At 51.3% G+C, this 20,038-nt stretch overlaps 7 protein-coding genes across 8 annotated transcripts; 4 read left to right on the plus strand and 3 right to left on the minus strand.

Moving 5' to 3' along the window:
- Positions 1-224: 224 nt before the first annotated feature.
- On the minus strand, positions 225-1,106 carry PV05_06207 (uncharacterized protein; the record flags this gene model as incomplete). Its single annotated transcript, XM_013458924.1, has 1 exon — positions 225-1,106. The coding sequence occupies one exon, from the start codon at positions 1,104-1,106 to the stop codon at positions 225-227; it is 882 nt and encodes a 293-aa protein (XP_013314378.1).
- A 610-nt stretch (positions 1,107-1,716) lies between these two features.
- Positions 1,717-6,516, plus strand: PV05_06208 (uncharacterized protein; the record flags this gene model as incomplete). The annotated part of the gene is made up of 4 exons (XM_013458925.1): positions 1,717-2,472; positions 3,215-3,501; positions 3,594-4,403; positions 4,452-6,516. 4 exons carry the CDS (start codon positions 1,717-1,719, stop codon positions 6,514-6,516), a joined length of 3,918 nt encoding a protein of 1,305 aa, XP_013314379.1.
- Positions 6,517-6,835: 319 nt separating this feature from the next.
- PV05_06209 (uncharacterized protein) lies at positions 6,836-7,700 on the plus strand. The gene has a single exon (XM_013458926.1). The coding sequence runs from the start codon at positions 6,934-6,936 to the stop codon at positions 7,462-7,464; it is 531 nt and encodes a 176-aa protein (XP_013314380.1). The 5' UTR covers positions 6,836-6,933; the 3' UTR covers positions 7,465-7,700.
- A 658-nt stretch (positions 7,701-8,358) lies between these two features.
- On the plus strand, positions 8,359-10,500 carry PV05_06210 (uncharacterized protein). Its single transcript, XM_013458927.1, has 5 exons — positions 8,359-8,829; positions 8,901-8,915; positions 8,989-9,390; positions 9,485-9,668; positions 9,768-10,500. Exons 1-5 carry the CDS (start codon positions 8,503-8,505, stop codon positions 10,265-10,267), a joined length of 1,428 nt encoding a protein of 475 aa, XP_013314381.1. The 5' UTR covers positions 8,359-8,502; the 3' UTR covers positions 10,268-10,500.
- Positions 10,501-10,545: 45 nt separating this feature from the next.
- PV05_06211 (uncharacterized protein) lies at positions 10,546-13,548 on the minus strand. Its single transcript, XM_013458928.1, has 2 exons — positions 12,680-13,548; positions 10,546-12,630 (listed from the first exon to the last, which is right to left on the minus strand). Exons 1-2 carry the CDS (start codon positions 13,132-13,134, stop codon positions 10,737-10,739), a joined length of 2,349 nt encoding a protein of 782 aa, XP_013314382.1. The 5' UTR covers positions 13,135-13,548; the 3' UTR covers positions 10,546-10,736.
- Positions 13,549-13,873: 325 nt separating this feature from the next.
- PV05_06212 (uncharacterized protein) lies at positions 13,874-15,204 on the minus strand. Its single transcript, XM_013458929.1, has 2 exons — positions 15,167-15,204; positions 13,874-15,116 (listed from the first exon to the last, which is right to left on the minus strand). The coding sequence occupies exon 2, from the start codon at positions 14,924-14,926 to the stop codon at positions 13,982-13,984; it is 945 nt and encodes a 314-aa protein (XP_013314383.1). The 5' UTR covers positions 14,927-15,116; positions 15,167-15,204; the 3' UTR covers positions 13,874-13,981.
- A 1,818-nt stretch (positions 15,205-17,022) lies between these two features.
- PV05_06213 lies at positions 17,023-20,038 on the plus strand. Of its 2 annotated transcripts, XM_013458930.1 has the most exons (3): positions 17,023-17,997; positions 18,049-18,571; positions 18,623-20,038. In XM_013458930.1, exons 1-3 carry the CDS (start codon positions 17,614-17,616, stop codon positions 19,522-19,524), a joined length of 1,809 nt encoding a protein of 602 aa, XP_013314384.1. In that variant the 5' UTR covers positions 17,023-17,613; the 3' UTR covers positions 19,525-20,038. The 2 variants fall into 2 exon arrangements, with proteins under 2 accessions (XP_013314384.1, XP_013314385.1); XM_013458931.1 differs by having other exon boundaries at positions 18,049-20,038.

Here is a 20,038-nt window from a genome sequence, read left to right on the forward strand (position 1 = left end):
CAGCCTGACACGTGATATGGAATTCATGAGGCTTGGCGAATTTGCGATCGTTCAGCCTCGTCTCGAAGAAGAATCTTGTTTACTTCTTCATGCAGCGATGTCACGCTTTTCACGAGGAATGTCTTCCGACTTGGCCAGTTCCGGTGCACGTCGTTACAGTGGTCAAGCTGAAGACAGTTCAGGCTTTCCACGAATAATCATTGCTAACTAATACATTTCAACACTCAATCATCACTGATAGTGCTTGATCCTCCACCTTCAAGTTCGCTGAGTACTTTGGTCCCCACCACGTTACTCTGCGTATCGAGGAAAATTGCAGCTATGATACTCAGTCCGTTGTAAGGAGTGTACGAATATTCGAGTTCGCGAACATTTTCACCATTGAGGACCACACTCTTCTCGCTGCCGGTGAACGTCATGTCATGCCAGTACGACCCGACGACTTCTGACTGGTAAACCTGCCCGTCGTTATGTAACGACTGGTCGACAATATTTCCGGCTTGGTCCAGGATCCTGTTCTTATGGGTATTCCCCTGGTAGTTGTTGACAGAAAACAGAATCCCCTGTTCGAGGTCAAACCCGCGAGCAGATAAGTCGCTTGAACTCGAGGTCGAAGTACTACCTCCACCAAGGGTGTCATTGACTAATGTGCCAACATCCGAGCCCAATGTTGCAATGATGGGGTTCAGATCGATGGAGTTGAGCGTGTCGTTGATCATTATTACTAGATTCTCAAGCCTGGCCTCAAGCTCAACCCGGGCCGATACATTTTGGATTGTCAATTGAACCCGATTGATGCTCAGGTCAACGCCGGCATTGAATTGCAGGAGCGAAAGGACTTGCGCGTCGAGATTGATTTTGGCTGTGAGATTGGACACAGTGATGTCGATTTCTCCAACTGAAACGCTTGCATTGAGGAAGACATCAGGCGGAGTGGTCGCGGCTCCGTTGGATGTGTCGGTATTGTCCGTCTCGTATACGGCTGACTCCCCGTCGCCGCTTACAGAGAGTGAGTAACCGGTGTAGCCATCGCTAGACGACAACGTTTGCGAAGATGCGAATGCTATCAACGTCGACACTAGCAGTACAAGTCGTGAAGAGATCATTGCGAACCGACGATTTGGTAGACTGCTGAATGAAGTTGACGCGATGAGGCCTTCTCAATAAGAAACGCGAGACAAGAGGATGCTCAAGCGGCAGATCGTTGGTGAAAACCGCTGAAGAGTGTGCGCGCAAGGTCGGCAGAAAGGCTCAAGATGAGCCTGGTGTCCCGTCTTGAAGAAGTCCAATTTCGACTCATCTGCCGAATTTTTTACTTACCTTTTGCTCTCAAGGTAGGGTCTGCAGAGGAAAGTGGAAAGTTGCGGATGAGGCCTGGATTTTCAGTTGTGAGGCTAGGGGTGAGACGCGGCTAATTTCGCTAGACAGGGATCTCCCTCGAACCGATCGTTCAAGAAGCCGGGGGGGTTCCACCAAACCGGTTTTTCGAAGGACGCTTGGGGAGATCATTGCAGACCACGCTTACCAATTTCTACAACTTGAAACACATGCAGTCATGTCCTGCATGGAAGATGGAATTTGGCTTGGGCAGCGGCGTTTTCTGTGAAATTGGAATGCCGAGATTGAGAATACCCATGGTGAGCAAAAAGGGTAAATATCTTCAGCAGAAGAGCAAAGTGTCGGGTCCAACTCTTCTTCACGCTTTATCGGACGAAAATGTTGTCAAATTCAATATACCGGGTCTTTTTGACCTTGTTGTCTCTGTGTCTGCTCATCAAAGAGATCCATGCACAATCAACAACGCCCTTTTCAAACTCAAGCAGCACTGGAGCCTCCACGACATCGGCGCCAGCATCAACAGGCACTCAACCAGACGTCTATTTGAACGTGCCGACTCTTTCGGTTGGTCGGATTGAGCTCGATGTTGATGACCTTCGAGCCGACATCAACTTGAACGCACAAGTCGCATCACTGGTCACATTAAATGCCGGCGTCGCTCTGTCGATTCAACAAGTCAACCTCACAATTTCAGATGTCGATGCCGAGTTGGAATTGATAGTCCGACTAGGCCATTTGGTGGACATCGTCAGTCGAGTATTTGAGTCTCTTGACCTCAATCCATTGCTCATATCGACCATCAACAATGTCACTTCATTGCTCGAACCGATTGTGGGAGCGGTCGATGGTCTCCTAGGCTCGATCACACAAGGCGGCACCACTCTATCATTCCTCATCGACAATCTTGGGAACATTGTGCAAGAGGTCGGAGGAGTCTCAACCATTGTGGGCAACTATCTCACCAACATGACCGACACGGGTGTCAGCCAGACGCTATCGGGTGGTCTCACGGAGAAGACGTATTCCTATACCCCACTCAATGCTCTGGTTGATATTGTTTTCAATGCAGCAGGCCAGGTGGTTCAAGCATCGGTGCAGAAGTCAAGCGGAGGAAGTACAAGCACAACCACTTCGGTTGCTACAACGGCTGCTACAACGACGGCGACTCCAACCACAACGGCCGCTAGCCGTAGGCACTAGGCTTAGTATGGAGCGGAAGCTCTTTGAGTATTACTTACTCAGTTCGACCCTAGGTTGGTGACAGCTTGGAGTGCAGTAGCTTTCAACTATAATGCATTTTCCATTTTCCACTTCAAGACCTAGATTGATGAATCGACTGGTAGACTTGGTGCCTCTCCACAGACAAACACCTCGATAGCCAGGAATCGGTCCCTTTCCCTGTTATGCTGAAATTCAGTCGCAGATTTTCCTGGCGATGACTGACAACAACGATGACGGCCATCCAATAGCCCTGCTCGGTGAATGCCTGTCCGTGTACAGCGACCTGCACACAGCCTCACCATCCTCCAATGATGGCTTCGAACGTGTCACGAGAGGTTGGCGTTTGCCTGATGTTGTCTGCCTTCTCCTTCACCTACACCGGTTCAGCCTGATCAAGATTCTTTCTTAACTCTACAACTCACTCCTCATCCGTAAGCGGCAACCTTGAAGCCAGAATAACTTCAGAGAGTCTCTTACGATGAGCTTCGGATTTTCTATTGGTGACTTTCTCGAGGTGGCAAAATTGATCGAGGCGACGAGGAAGCGCTTCAAAGGAGCGCCAACCGAATGTAGCGCGTTGGCTGCTGAGTAAACACCCATCTCCGCCATCCTCCTGATAGATCTTTTTGATTGATTTAGAACGAAGCTTCTGCAGATTGTTGTGAATGATATCAACGTTCAAATCGAAGATGATGATGACATCGCCGACGCTGTCAGACGAGATATGCAAAGTGCCGTCGAGAACTGCAACTCTGTGTTGACAGACTTGAACGCGCTCCTTGATTCACGTACTGAGCTCACTTCAAAGCCTGGGCCAGCACGGAAAGTGCATCAGCGTGTTTGGAAACGCCTCAAGTGGGATTCTGGTGAGGTCAATAAGCTCAGATCACGCCTCAGCTTAGCAGTCCAACTGCTGGAATCCGTACGCCGACGTGTGGACAGGTAAGCTTGGTGTTGATCCCTGGAGACGGCTATACCATATAACTAATGGTGCTCGGTACTCTACATCATGACTCCGCTCAGGGTGTGAAAAGGCCGACGGCTGCACATGATAATGAGGAAGTTCTACGTGTCGCTAACTGGCTAGCGTCTGCAACATATCTCGAGCAGCAGAACGACTATTTCAGCAAGGTCCATCCTGGAACCGGACAATGGCTACTTACTCACTCATCGTATCTCGCCTGGCGCAATGGTAGCATTCCGACGTTAGTGCTTCCTGGTATTCCTGGAGCTGGGAAGACGTTCCTCGCATCAGTCCTGGTCAATGACTTGCAGAAACACGTCTCCGAAGGTGACAATGCCGCGCTTGCATTCTTCTACAGCAACTTCAGAAGGACCGATTCTCAGTCCGCAGTCCAGATTATCAGCAGCATAATACGACAGCTCTTTCTCCATCAGCCGCAGAGAATGGATGCTGTCAAGAGTATGTACAAGGCACATCACGACCGGCTGCCAGCGACAAAGCCTAGCCTTGAGGAGCTGGCGCTTACGAGTGAGAAGGCGTTGTCAACCTTCTCAAAGGTCTCCTTCGTGATTGATGCCCTGGATGAGTGCAACGGACCTGATGAAGCCTACAGGAAGCCATGGCAGTATCTTCTCACTCTACTATTCCGGCTGCAAGAAGAGTGGAGGCCAAGAGTCTCCCTTCAGATCCTGGTAACCTTTCGACCGATTCTCGAAATTGACAACTTTTTCCCAAGATGCGAACGCCTAGCTATCCATGCCAGCGAAGATGATCTAGCGGTGTACTGTGGCGCGATAATACCCAAGATCTCGTGTATCGCTCGAAAGGCTGAGATGCACTCACGAATAAGTCGGGCAATCTGCAAAAGTGCGCAGGGAATGTAAGTAGAATACTGCATGCCTAAACAGCTAGACTGAACATGTACTAGGTTTCTGCTTGCGAAATTACACTGTGATAATCTGGCAGCGAAGACCAAACCTAAGGACGTATTGCAAGCACTTGAAAAATTTGCCCAAGGCGGTGACGCTCTTATCAATGCCTATGAAGACACCATGCAGAGGATACGACGCCAGTCTGAAGACTACACAGAACTGGCTCGAAAAGTCCTAATATGTATTACTTTCAGTGCCAGGCCATTGTCACTTAACGAACTACGTCACGCCATAGCGGTCGACGAAGGTACAAAGGAGCTTGACCCAGAAGATGACCTGGACGACCCAGACGCATTGATTAGCTCTTGCGCTGGTCTGGTGACGATTGATCCCGAGAGCAAGACCGTACGTTTAGTCCACTACACGACCCAAAAGTTTCTGGAATCTTTACAAAACGGATTTCTTTCCGGCTCTCACTACTTTCTCGCATCTTGCTGCCTGAATTATCTACTTCTGAATACCTTTGCCGAAGGTCATACAAATTGGGCGCGGCCTATGCACGAAGAACAACCAAGGATGTACACACAACAACCAAGCCCGTACGTACAACGCATTGGACGATTCCCTTTCCTCGAGTATTCCGCCCAGTTTTGGGCTCGGCATATGGCACTGGCGCCTACCGACACGTATTTAAGGCTTCGGGCTTTCACATTCCTTGACCATTTTGGTCATGTCGCGAGCGCCCTCGAAGCCCTGCATGAAAGAGGCCCCCTTTTCGACCATAGCTATTCTCCAGTCCACTTGCTCGCAGCCATGGGTTCAGATCAGATGCTGGAAGACTATACTAATCGTGGCTACCCGTCTGATGGAATGCAAAATGACAGAATCGCATGCCAGAAGTGCAAACATCGGACATCGAAACATGTGGATGAACTGAAAGCAAGTCAGTTATCCTGGAAAGAAGCAATCACGAGTTTGAAAGACCATCATGGTCGGACCCCATTAGCAACCGCTGCAGGAGCCGGTCATCCATCAACCGTAGCGTTATTGCTCAACTTCAATAAAGCACTGATCAATGAGAGAGACGGCTATGGCAGGACTCCGCTGTATCATGCACTATATTGTCATTATGATGGTGCACTGTCTCATGATCATGAAGCAATCGCGCTGCGGTTACTTGGCGAGCCGGCCATCCTCGGGCCTTGGTATGGAGACTTATATCTTTGCGGTTGTCTACCTGTTGCTGCTGGGGGAGGCAGTGAAGCTGTTGTTGACAAAATGTTACAACTTGCCGTGGACACGGGCGCGGGCTGGGTCGACGCCACAGCGTTGCCATCTTCCCCTGTGCGAAGCAAGGCTGTACGTGATGCTCTAGAGTCTGCGGCAGGCGGGGGCCACCTGGGAATGGTGAAGAAACTGTGGAGATATAGCTGTGACGAGCAGCTCCACTTTCCTGCCGCGGCAGGCGAAAAAGCACTTCGTGCGGCGGTGAAAGAAGGCAGACTCGAAATTGTCCAATACCTGATGGATCAAAAATATATTCGGGTAGATGGCACGGACTGCGACGGGATGTCAGTCTTGCACCACGCCGCCAGCGAAGAAAACGTACACATTTTCGACTACAACTTGAAAAAAGTTCGGAACATAGATATTGATCTGGCGGGCAAGCGAACCGCACTTTCATATGCCGCTGAGATAGGGCACTTGCAGGTTGCACAGATCCTGGTGTCTGGGTATAACGCGAACGTCGATTTTGCACATCGGGAAGGCATGACATCCATCATGCACACTGCGCGGTATTCGCAGCTTGATATGCTGGCCTTCCTTGCGCCTTTGGTGTCTGACCTCAATAGCACGGATGCCATGGGTGGCACAGTCGTGCATCACCTAGTGGCGTGGGCCGACATATGGAGCCATAATGTTGAGGAGTTCAGGTCTTCGTTGGAATGCTTGGTCAAGCATGGCGCCGCGCTGGACGTAAAGGACAATACTGGCCGTACACCATATGAGCGAGTCTGTGATCGGGAAAAGCAAGCATCTAAATGCGGTGAAAATATTGACAATTTCCAGCCGCTCAAGGAAGTCATGGAACAGATGCTTTGCAACCCAACTGTTCCCTGAGCTATTTGCAGTCGTCTGGCTGGATGATGGATATATGGAGCCGTGTATTCAAAGACTGGTTATTCAGATTGGGTTGGGACTTGTTTTGTGGGCTCACTCGAGATAACGAACCCGTAGGTAGCGAAGATGGACGTCTCGGTTGGATACTTGGCCTGATGCCCCGGTTTCCGAGGTTATCGTTGAGCCTCCCGAATCTCGTTGCGGGGTAAATCCCTGAACCGGAGGGCGGCAGCGACATCCGATAGGCGGGCCCCTGATGATCTTGAACAATGACTTCACAGTTACGTGAGGCGATGTCTTCTAGCTCAACGATTTCCTAGTTTCCCCCTCTTACGGCATCTTCTCAGCACTTACGCTTGCCTGAACCATTGAATATCGACATCGTCAGACATAAATACTGTACCTGCTCATCTCACCATGCCTCCAACTACCAGCAGCCCTTGGATCAGGACTGTGGCAGCTCGGCGGATACTCATCCGGCCAAACTCACGTCACTTCCCTCGTCGATATGCCTCGGAAGCCGACAAAACGATCAAATCGACACAAGATAGCGTGGACAAGCGCCTAGCCCAACAAAACCGGCACAACATTGACCGCCAGTCCGATGAGGTTTCCAAGTCCGGCACAGACGACGCAGTCGCCGCACAATCACTGTCAGCCGACAAAGAGACAACCGACCCGGAAGAACTCCGAGCAGAGTCCGGAAAGAGGAATCTCTACAACAACCCTCTCGAAGCGAGTCCGGCCAATCGGTCCATAAGCGAGGGTACGGTGGAAGTGAAAGGAGGCGTTGCCACGAAGCCAGTTACCAAGGAGAAGGCCACGTACGGCAATGACGCGAGGACGAAGAGCGCCGACGCCGGATTCGAGAAGAAGGCTTTTGCGGGATCAACCAAGGAGGCGAAGGAGAGAAAATTGCCGCCTATGATAAACTCGGGATCGAGGTAGGCATCTCATTTCTCGTGTTCCAAGCGCATCTGCAGATATGCTGGCGCTCTATGGTCGTGTATGGGCTGCATGATGGAAATGAGGGACGGGGACGGAGGACGAGGGACTGTAGCATGCTTGACGAGGGCCCAGACCTCAGACTGCGTGCTAACTCATGCGCGAAGCAGCATTGTCCGCGGTTGCCATCAAGTAGGAGTTGTCATCCAATGCACTTCGACAGCCATTACTAAAATCCCAGTATCATCCATGAAGGATGAATATATTAGATCAGTGCTACATCGCATGACTCTCGTTTGCCGAACACTCAGCCTAGTGAGCCCTTGTGATCAGCTCCGATCATTTTGACTGCCTCTTTCTTATTCACCCACTTTACTGGCCGAGTAAGCCTTGCGGGCTCAGTGTCCTCATTTCGCGTCGGGCGCCTCTTCGTAGGGTTTTGAAATCCTAGAGCCGGCGTACCCGTTTCTTTTGTTCGTTAGCACTGCTTTTGATCGACGCTTATGAACACCGGAAGTTGAGCCACTAGTTGGAGTTCAGCAGTTTCCCGATGGACGCTGCATTCTCTGAGGGACGACGAACCGATAGAGCAGCCACTTCCCTCTGCAGTACGTGCCACCCAGACAGGCTTGAACCACTTTTCTTGTCATTCAGGCAAGTGAAAAGCAATGTTGGACCTAGGTGAAAGATAGATTCTCCGGGAACAGATTATTAAGTACCGTGGGGGGAGTATTAGGCCCATCGTGGCTCACCGGCTTTGTGTCGCGGTTCGCGCGCCTATTGAGCCTGAAGATTTCTGAAATCAGGCAAAGCTTATCGAGATCTGACCGCCAAAAGTCTCGAGCGATCTACTCCGTACAACATCTTCCTTTTACGCTTAACATGAGTGTCATGGGTGTGCGTTTTTCACAGATTCGATCTTGATCGCATGTTCCTATTGAGTGTATTACTGTAAAGAGTGCATGCATGGCTGGACGGGTACGCTCTTGATAAATTGCATCTTACTGCCTTGATGATCAGCCCCAGGGGAAGGAAATCAAGATGGCCACAACACAGACCATGACAATATCTCGAACGGCGACATCACCAGCAGAATCCTCAACTCCCGAGACTTTCGAACTAAGCCTCAAGTCTCCGGGGAAGTCTCTACGGGAGATATCACGACGAGTCGTCAATGGCGCGCCATCTCGGCCGCAAGAATCATCTTCCGACGAGGAAGATCATGTCCATGTCCATGACGATGTCGAACCTCCTGCCACAGCACAAGCTGTAGCTCAGCGCTGGAACCAACCGAGAGCCAACATCAGCAAGTTGGGATTTGCATTCTGGACGTTCGTCATTGCCGGCATGAACGATGGTGCTGTTGGCGTACGCTCTCCCTGCATCTCTTGCCGTTCTCCTCCTAGTAGGGAACATCATGCTAACAATATCCTGAACAGGCTTTGATCCCATACGTATGCTATACCTGCTTGACTCCTTACTCTTAACTTCCCAGACCGATCTTGACCACTAACAATCCCCCTACAGCTCGAATCATACTACTCCCTCAATTACACCATCATCTCACTCATCTTCTTGACCCCCTTCGCCGGCTACTCCCTGGCAGCCTTCACCAATGCCAGCATCCACAGCCGGCTCGGCCAGCGCGGTATCGCCGTCATGGCGCCTATATGCCATATCATCACATACGCCATTCTCGCCGCCCATCCGCCCTTCCCCGTCCTTGTCGTCGCCAACGCCCTCTCGGGCTTCGGCAACGGCTTGAACGATGCCTGCTTCTGCGCCTGGGTCGGTGTCATGGACAAGGCGAACGCCGTCCAAGGTGTCATGCATAGCTGCTATTCGATCGGTGCGCTCATGGCTCCCCTGGTCGCGACAAGCATGGTTGTCAGGGCGGACATGCCGTGGTGGAACTTTTACTATGTTATGGTAAACAGCCCGTACCCCCGATAACCTCCTTTCTCTCTTTACTGGTATTTCTCCCAGCTGTCTAGTTGACTGACCGCACATTCAAAAAATAAAGATCGGCGCTTCTGTTGTCGAATTCGTTGGTCTAAGCACCACATTCTGGCGCGAGACCGGCGAAAAGTATCGCATCGAACACCCTCGCGAAACGGACGCCACTGGCGGCCGGACCAGAGAAGCTCTCAAGTCCAAGATCACTTGGCTCTGCGCCGCCTTCTTCTTCGTCTACATGGGCATTGAAGGTACGTCCTTTTTCTTACAATCTTCTCTTTTCCCCGTTCTCCCTTTTCTTCCATCTCCCCTTCCCTCAAGCCGTGGTACTAACCAAATGTCTTGCTCAGTCGGTCTGGGCGGCTGGATCGTCACATTTATGCTACGTGTTCGCTCCGCCTCGCCCTCCGCATCGGGCTACTCAGGCTCGGGCTTCTGGGCCGGCCAAGCCCTGGGCCGCGCGACTTTGGGCTTCGTGACCGAACGCTTCGGCGAGCGCGTGTGCATCTTGATCTACCTCGCCTTCTGCCTCGCGCTGGAACTCATCTTCTGGCTCGTCCCGCAGTTCATCGTGTCCGCCGTGGCCGTCGCGTTTCTGGGCTTCTTTCTCGGCCCGATGTTCCCTGGCGGCGTCATGATGGCGGCGAAACTGCTCCCCAAGCATATCCACGTCAGCAGTATTGGATTCGGCATGGCCATGGGCGGCACGGGCGGCACCGTGTTTCCCTTTGCGATCGGCGCCATTGCTGCGAGTAAGGGCGTCAAGGTGTTGCAGCCGGTGATCCTGAGCTTGATCGTGCTGCTGGCTGGGGTGTGGATTAGTTTTCCGAGGGTCAAGAAACGGGAGTGATTTTACGAACAGGTGCCGTGAGAGATTGGCAGCGCCGTCAGGCACAGAACAAGCCAGCGGCATCGAACCGTCTCAAGGGTGGTCATAGACGACTTTCAAGGGCTTATGATAAGCATTATGTGGTCCTGTACTCTTCAGTATCGGGTTCCGTTATACCCACATGATATAGACATAGACGGGGAGCATGTCGAAAGGCGAAAAGGCGAAAAAGCTTCGGAATTAAGTCGATTATCCCATCTATATTTCTCACAATCACACTCTTGCTATGGCATAGCCGCTTTTGATTTTGAAGGATTAATTTTGTCCTAAGCTAGTAGGATGGCGTTCATTCACATTCATCATCTCTCATCAAGTACCTATCACAACACTTGGCAATCCAATCCAGTTAACACTGCGCCATAAGTAAGCTAAGCTGGACAGTGCATTTTTCTCATTCCACCTCGTCACCTTGACACATCTGATCCTCGATTTAAGAGCGTCGTCTCTTCGCCTGTAGACTGTTCCCATCGACTACGCTCGTTTTCAGACCCTTGCTTCGGGTCGTTGGCCCAGCATCATCACCAGCAGATTTGGGCGTGGTGACCGTACTGCTCGGCATACTCTCGACGTGTCCACCGCCATCGTGCTCGAAATCGCTATTCGGCTCGTGCTTCAGTTGTCCATACTGTTCAGCGGTTGTCTCGCCGCCCGCGGTGCCGTCGTAGCCAAAACTGTACTTCCCACCACTACCCGTGCCAGGTTGATCGCTCAGATTGCCAAAGAGCTCGTCGTCGTCTTTGTAGTCGAAGTTGAGATTGTCCGTAGGGCCCGTGGTATCGAGGCCTGTGTTGCCGAAATCGTAGTTACCATTGCTGTCGCTAGGGAAATCGGCGAAATATTCGGCTTGGTTGAGGAAGTCGTCGATATCCAAGGGCGGAGGAGGCAGATTTTGACCGTCGCCGATGCCAGGGATAGAACCGGTTGGACTGAGTGGCTGGAGGAGGTTGGTCAGGTTCTGCACGCTCTTGTCCTGCTCGGCTTGAAGCTTAGCTAGTTGGTCGAGGCCAGCTGTCGTGCTGGCCAGGCGTCGGTGGAAGTTTGCCGGACCGGGTGGCGGGGTCGAGTTGATCAGAGCGTTATCGCTACCTGAGGGCTGTTGCGTGGAGTCATTGATCATCTTCAGCACGTCGGCGCGCTGGGATGTGCTTAGGGGCCTGGCACCACTGGATGCTTCTAAGTTGTTGAGGACACTGGAAAAGTCTTGCGCTGGAGTGGTGGGGCTGGTGGCGTTGTTGCGGGCATTAGCATTGTGGATGACAGACATCATGTCGCTTTGAGGCAAGCTCTGCGAGCGAGTTGAAGGTGGAGGAGGCACGACGGTATTTGGACTCATCACACCGGGATCAAAGACCTCTTCCACATTGGGAGCAAGGTTGGTCTGTTGAGTGTTGCGCATCGGTTGAGGACGCTGCTGGTAGGGACTGGGAGCCGCGCTGCCGCGGGGCGATATGGTGCTTGCTCGACCTTGCTGGCCGCTGCCATTGGTCAAGAGGAGAGGCTGCCTCTTAAACGGTTTCCCTAGACCCGGACTACTGCCGTCAAAGTTGAGATCGTTGATGGGGAAATCTCCGACATCAACAACGTTAGCATGACCTTGACCATCTCCTGGTATGGCGCTGTTATTGAAAAGAGCCGCCATGCTTGGAAGACCGTCGTGGCCACCTTGAATGCTGCGGTTGTAGACCGTCGCGAGGAAGGTAAGGATCGCATTGATGGAGTTCTCATGTCGGTTGTGCTGATCTTGGAATGTGGCAGCCTGGCCATACAGCTGCTCATGCTCACGCTTGATTTGCTGCATCATGCGACCGATCTGAGCTTGCTGATGCCTGATCGCAGCCAGTTCGCGCTGGACGTTTTTAAATTGGTCTTGACTGAGAGCAGTCTGAGAGTTTCCGAGAGTGAGTTGACCGGGCGGTGCGCGAACACGAGTATCCGGAGTAGTTGTGCTTTCTTCACCATAATCTTCCGTCTCTTCTTCATTCGGCTCGTTTTCTGTCTTCTTGCGTTTCGATCCCGGGCCACTTACGTTCTTAGGTTTCTGGATCAACCATAACAAGTCGGGATGACCCCGGCGAAAGTATGGGTTCGAATATTCGCTGGGACTCTTATTCTTCCTCTCACTTGCTCTCATCGAGTTATCGGAAAGGCCGACTTTCTTGTGAAAGCCGTACATGTTGAGTTGACGGACGAAGGAGGCATAGTTGTTGTGTTTGAACAGCTCCGGGATAAGGGTTTTGGCGAATTCGTCTTCGTCAAGGACGATGAAAGAGTTGCCATCATCAGACCAACGGATGAGGTCGGTGTTTCTACCGTCTTCAAGAAAGCTGTATAGAGTTAGCGCAATGTTCTGTCTTCACTCATAGTATATCTCACCTATTGAGTTTCTGCACAAAGGGCGGAATTTGTTTTCTCTTCGCTTGAGCGTCTCTCTTCGCGATTTGTGCCCTCGCCTCTAGGACGGCTATGTCGTCTCCCCATTCAGCATCCGGAGCATGCGCGCCATTTGTGTTATCCATCCAAGCATTCCCATCTTGATCCATTCGAGGCCGAGTAGGCGCGGCAAGTTGGGTCATGGGTCTTCGGGTAAGTTGGTTTGAGGGTTGCGGCTGCGGATTGTTCTGAGGATAAGTGTCTGTGTTCATGGTATAACTGTTGTCATTGTAAGGTACAGCTGGTTGACCAGTTTGACCCCACTGGAAGAACTCGTCGTTCGAGAGATTTGTTCCAAGACCGTCATTGTATGAGACCGGATTCTGCATCTGAGGCGGATAAGGGACCGGGTCTGCGCCTGGCGCAGGGCGCTTCCTGGAGTAGCCCTGGGAGCCCATAGCCGTGCCTCTGTCGATGATTGAACGGACTCTTTTCGGAAGGGTGTGAGAAATGGTCTGGGAGATATATGTTTTCCAAAATGGCGTCCTTTTGTGCACCTCTTCGCCAAATGTTGCCAAGAGAAAGAGAGTGTTCAATGGCGCGGTGGACGACGACTAAGCGGCGACTGAGGGTAGGGCTTTGGCAGATATGGACAGATCGGTGATACCGGGCGCGCAAACAGAGGGAAGTGGTCTGAAAGATATCTGTCGGCTTCGCGATTGGGACTGGACGGTGAAGAGGTTTTGGCAAGAAGGGATTTCAGTGCACAGGCGTCACCGGAAGAATGATCCGCCACTATACAGAAGAGGTGAGCAGCACGTAGACAAGGGTGTGATATGGACAAAGGTAATGTTAGTCGGAGCAAAACTGTGAATCTCAGGCTGGTGTTGTTGTACTAAGTTGCCGGAGCCTATGACATCGCTGCCAGTCATTGCCAGTCAGACAAAATCCCGCCGCACTGAATAATCCCGGAATACCAAGGCCTGCTCATCCTGCTAAAGACTGCTCCACCTGCAGAATCAGCACCACACTCGGCCTTTACCGAGGACAGGGCCACGCAAGGCCTGCTCCAGCCGGATCAGTGACCCGGAGCCCCATGCCTGCTGCTAAAACAGCAGGAAGCTGTGTCGAGCCTAGGAAAGGGCACGGGATCTTCTCTATTTATGGCAGGAATGCTGGGGGATGTGATACGGTACGGTTGAAGACTCCCGATCTGTTGCAAATGACTACCTGGTACTGAATGCAGGGTTGACCTCATAATGAGTTCTACACCTTGATGGCCGCCTATGCAACATTCCTCCCGTTCTAAGGCCTTGGTTGACCGATAAGAGCTCGGAAACCCGCAACAGCATTTTCCCATTGCTGAGGATGGGACTCTGCAAACCTCTTGACCTTCTGTACCGCATCCCAGTCTTCCTGCATGTGCTTCAGACTCTTGGTGCCATTCAATATTGTGATGTCACCCAGACCAAGAACTAGACAATACAAAGCTGACTGAGGTGCGACGCCGATCTGGTTTGCAAGCGATCCAACCTCAGCCGACCACACTAGACTGGGATTTGCACTGAGTGTCCAGAAGCTCTCATAAATAATATTCTTCTCTTGACAGAATCTGCGCACGCCAATATCAAACTTGGTAGCTGCATGGAATCGATTCTGCACCACACTTGGTTTGATATTGGAACGCTCATAGAGGTCCATCAGAGTGAACAAGTTGCAGTTCGAAATGCCCAGGTTCCGAATCTCATTGGGCACATACTGTTCAAGAGTGCGCCACACTTCTAACGTCTCATCGATCGAGCGCATGGGAGAGTGTAGGATGAGGGTGTCAATGTATGGCTCTGCTAAATCATCCTGTTTGACAACATCTGCAAAATTGAAGTTGTGCAAAGAGCTCATGACAGAAGCATTGAGTTGGTTTGTGACAGGGCTGTTCTTGTCGTATGGCATGTTGTCTGGATCTTGACCTTGAACACTGGTGAATTTGGTTTGTAAGTAGATGTCTGATCGCTTGACCTTTCCATCCTTGATTGCCCGGGAGACTCCAGCAGCAACAAGATCTTCTCTGTAATGTTTTGGCTGGGCCGCCGTGTCTATGGCGGTGAAGCCATTGCAAAGAGCTTGGTAGACAAGATCACTTGTAGCCTCTTTTTTCCATGCAGTCCCGTAGATAAAGGCTGGAATTAATTGTTTGCTGGAGATGTGAGGAGCATGCAGGATCAACTTCTCGAATATGGCGGAAGTTGTCATTCTATCTCTCCGTGCTGCAGCCGCAAGGTCGCTCAAAGGATGCGCCGGCCAGTATGAGCAGACGCAATTACGGTTGTTGCCGGGTTCGAGAATGGTAGAAAGTAGACTTTTGAGAGCCACCGAGCCGGTTTCGAGAAAGAATGGCACCGTCTGACAGGGAGCATATAACTCCAGCTTGAAGATAGGGAGTCTGCTAACGGTAAATCACTGGAATTATGGTTATAGTACTATAGTACTCACGGCCTTCCGTGTATCAACGACTTACGCTATAACGTTATATACGAAGGGTTCCGGATAGACAACGAGTACCACGTCAAGGACTTCCATGTGAAGCCGACGAACTCCTGCCGTCAGACAGTGCCATCGAGTATGAGATCACGAATTGATGTCGGTCGAATGAGGTAGCTTACATCACATTCACGCATTCCATTGGCAGCTGCAGCCCATTATTGTGCCCATCGAAAGCTGACCCTGGTCCTGTTTGATATGTCCCTCGGGCTAGGATTCCAGGGGCGACTGAAAGCTAGTATACCTTACGTGGCTCTGGGCGACTGCAGATTGCCTCGAAAATCCCCCGACAACCTGCGTTGCCCCTACTTCTCTGCCACTCAAGGGTCATGATCCTAGATGCTTTGCAGATTAGGCTGCAGGCCACCATCAAATGTGGCGTGCAGCTGCACTGTTACACGTCAAATGCCCTTTCACCCATAATGCCACGAGGAAGACTAGCCTACGAATACCCTCGACTTCCCCAGGACAAATGAGGCCTGCTGACCTGGATATTGCACCACTATCCCAGGCTCCATAGACTTGTGATTCACAAGCTGGAACCTCTCCGCAGCCTAACTGCAGATCGCGTTTCCGGGCGCTCGGGTGAGGTCGAGAGGTCGTCAGCTAATAAGCTCGAACAATCTCGCAGAGCCCTCCGTGTGCCCTCCTCAAGCTGTGCTCGCCAGGCATTGTTCATGCATAAGAAGCTATTAAAGCAATCGCAAGCTGTCAGTGGCATCCCCTTTTTACCAGAATAATCTCGTTCCGTCACAGCCATGTCTTCAAGACCCGCCTGACCAGAGTATGGCCGCGTTAAGCGGGACTTGGTAAAATACAAGTACGAGTAGCTGGTTCGCAGGAGTTCGTTGCTTCAAAAGCAGATCGGTCCACACGGCTGGGCATCCAGGCATTGATTTACAGGGACAGCGGTCTCTTAGCGAGGGATGCAAAGGATGCTTGGGATTCTAGCGCTCTAGAAAAACGCCTGCATAGGTCCGTTGATTGCGACTGATGGTGATGAGAATGCTAGCAGCTTCTGGTACGGCTGACCACAAAATAAAGGGGTAATGCTGACGAGGTGTGGACACGAGGCTCCGACGGAATGGCTTTTGGCAGAAACGCTCGTCTGGAGTCGCCAGAACGTCTTATGGAGGAGACACATATGAAACCCGGCCACGAGATCTTCACACCTAGCACTTGGTAGCTTCTGTTAGTGGTAGCCGCCGTCATCTAGAGCCGTTTGTATTGTGGACGGCTGGCCCAGAAATTTGTGGGAGAAAAGCAGCGTTCTTCGACAGGGGAAAGGGAGGTAGTCAAAGCGATGGAGGAGTTTGATTGCGTTTGCGCTCGGCTCTTCAAAGGAGGGTGGACTCTGATGATGGTGCGATGGGGAAAATTGATAGCTTTTCTGCTAGAGAAGGGTCGGCCAGAGGTCTTTCAATTTCAGAGTTCAACGTCTCGTGGTCGAGTGCCCTCTTTCGAGTGTTTCTGTAAGTCTCGCGGCAATTGATAAAACCCGTCCACAGATCGTGTTTGTTTTGCACCGAGAGCATACTCCGTTGTGTCAAGCATGGACATGTAGTTGATAGGTGGTGGGCACAGGCAGATGAGAGGAGAGGAAGCAAGCAGGGATTGGTAGAAGCCGCTAATTGGGTAGTCGGACGAGGATTGAGGAGGGTCTTGTCGCTATCCGGCTGTCAACTTTGGCTCTGTTGCAGTTTAATCTTTCTCTCCATGCAGCCTGGAGAGTGTATGGTCCAAGTGTGCCTGCTAGAGGCTTAGAAGTGGGCAGCCCTGCTAGTTTTCTTCCTCCAAACTCGCTTCTCCTAATTTCTTTGTGCCCATCCAAAACACATCCATTCAACACTCATCTTTCGAATTCATCTTTCTCTTTCCATCTCGATACCCTAGCTGTTGCATGCCTTGTTCGCTTGCAACAACGGACGTCCCTTCCATCTACGTCGTCTTATCGACCCGTCTATCCTTGATCATGTTTCGCTGAACGACCACAATCGCATCTGTCCAAATTTCTCCCTCTTGTCCTGCTCGACTCGACTCGACTCATTGATCTTTCCAGATCACTCGTCTACCAGCGCCTCGCCGTCCCCAGACCGATACGAACACGATTAGATCGTCGAACTTCGTTCAGATCCAGCTTTTACGACCCAGTATCTCTGCTAAGTCCTTTTTGCGACGACTTACCTCTTAATCTCCACGAAACCTTTTACTCCTCTCGACCTCGAACCTCTCGATCGCCCTGAAATCCTTGAACCCAGAGCTCGATCAGCAAGTTACCTTGGTGTTTACTTTTTGTGAGCTCCAAAATAGCCTTTTGCGGGCTTGCAAGACAAGCCAGGCATTATCGCTGTGGATTTGGTTGAAAAGCAAAAATTTTCTCACGAGTCCAACACATCAAGATGGCAACGTTTTCGAATCCCTCCGAGGCATTCTATGACGATCTGTCAAGCACTTCTCCAAGAGCGTTTCGCAATCCACAGCTGAATCGACAGATGGGACGGAACGATGGTTATGGAGGTATCAATCCGCCCATGTTCGGGAACGAGGGTCCTGTGCCATCGATGCGCTTAGAGAACATGAGAGACAATTTCGGCGCACCCATGCAAAACCCAGGTGCTGGAAACGTGCACTTCCCCTATGATGCAGGGGCAGCGCAGACATGGAACTCGAGCGGTCCTTCGTTGCAAAACTTTGGCAACGGAATGGGTACTCTTCCCCCAAACCAAAACTACGGACCGTCGCGCAGTGTCAAACCCAGCCGAGGTCGTGCAGCCATATCAAACGTAAGTAATCGATCGCTTGAAAGTCAACGGAAGACTGACTTGCTGTCACAGTTGTGGTTTGACCAACCTGCTCAGCTTCAACAGTCCCAACAACATTCTCTTGTTGGCCCGCGAGCTGGACCTCAAGGCCGTAACGACCCTAACGAAGACGACGACGAATTGATACCGACAGCCATTGTAATCAAGAATATTCCCTTTGCCGTCAAGAAAGAGCAGCTTGTTCAATTAATGGTCGATATGAACTTGCCACTTCCGTACGCGTTCAACTACCACTTCGATAACGGCGTATTCCGTGGTCTTGCTTTTGCCAACTTCACCTCGCCTCAAGAGACTGAACAGGTCATCCAAGCCCTCAATCACATGGATCTCAGTGGGCGCAAGCTGAGAGTTGAGTACAAGAAGATGCTTCCTCTTGCTGAGCGAGAGCGGATCGAGAGAGAGAAACGAGAGCGCCGTGGTCAATTGGAAGAACAACATCGACCAGTGCCACAGACACAGCTTCACAATCAAATCTCTATGTCATCGATGCCCAGAAACACGCCGTCTCCAATGTCCCATCGCGGAGGCAAACCTGGTCAGTTTTCCTCGTCACAAGCAACAGGAGACGTCCTAACAAATGTCACAGACATTGACATGAACGACCCTAAGACTCTGGAATTCTATACCGACATGACACTTTTCAAAAGAGACGTCAGCCGCGAAGTTCTTATCTTTCCACCTACCTTGGAACCCCATCATCGTCGCATTGTCCACACTCTTGCTCACCATATGGGTCTCATGCATACCTCTCGTGGTAGCGGCGACCAGCGACAAGTCCACATCCATCGGGCTGCACCAGGCACCAACGTCAGTCCGCCCCTGCCAGGGCATTTTGGTGGCCCTGAAGGACTTCGTCAGACGCTTGGACGCTCTTCTACCGCCGATTTTGCCGAAGGCAGACAGTACGAAGGCCCAGTCTTCAACACTCTCCGCGGTCAGTCCTCCGTCGGGCTCTTGGATGTGGATTCGAACGCCTACAACAGGGTTGCCGACAACAACCTCCGAAATGCGAAGTCATTCGCAGATTTGCGATCCTGGAGCCCTTCCCCTGTTCCTTCATCCGCAAGCTTCCCAGCCGCTCTGCAGACCAACGGGGCACGCCTTCAGGGTTTGAATGATACAGCAGGTTCCAACACACCTGTCTTGCCACCAAGTGCCTCTAACCCCGGCCCCAACCGAGACGAGCCTTTCCTAATCTCCGCGTTTAACAATATGTCGGTTAGCAATGGTGGAAACCAAACAAGCCCTCGACGTCAACGAAGCTTCTTTGGCAATGGACCGGAATGGAATGACAACCAGACCTATCAAGCAACCGCCCCTATCGGGAGCAAGCGAACAGTCAGTATTGGTCCGGAGGCCACATCCCAGACAGCCAATCCAATGCGCCAATCAAGAGGACCAGGTGCCAATAACACCGTTGGATTTCGGCGCCAAAATGGACGTGGCAGTGACGAATTGAGAGCGGCCGCATCAGCGATCGCCGAATGAACGAGACATACCCCCATATACCCCCTATGATGATGCTCTTTACCGAGCGAATGAACGAGTCAATGATCCACGAATGACACGACCATCCTCCGACCTGGAAACAAAAAAGTTAGACGCATAGGGCAGCCGCACGACTGCATGATTGGACTACAGAAAAAGATTGTTGTAACGACTCGACAAGGTTCATGGTGCCGTACTACAGCATTTTTATTTCACGAAAAACGCCGAGAAGAATGATGGATCTGATTTGTACACTTTTTGACTTGCGCGTCTTCTGAGACGGCAGTGTGTATGCATGTTATGGGCGTTGATACTGGGGTTCTCTCCAAGCTAGAGATGATATGCCTTGGTTGCTTACTACTCGCTGTGTATTTGGTTTGATACGAAGGAGCTAGTCTCCCCGATCCTGCTTTGTGTCTGGGTATTGAGGTTGATGTATGAGAAACACTCGTTTTAATTACCTTGGCAGTGACCCTTCAGGATCCTGCCCATAATATTGAATGGTTGCACTGAA

The sequence above is a fragment of the Exophiala xenobiotica genome, assembly GCF_000835505.1.
Source record: "Exophiala xenobiotica strain CBS 118157 unplaced genomic scaffold supercont1.4, whole genome shotgun sequence".
Classification (NCBI taxonomy): domain Eukaryota; kingdom Fungi; phylum Ascomycota; class Eurotiomycetes; order Chaetothyriales; family Herpotrichiellaceae; genus Exophiala; species Exophiala xenobiotica.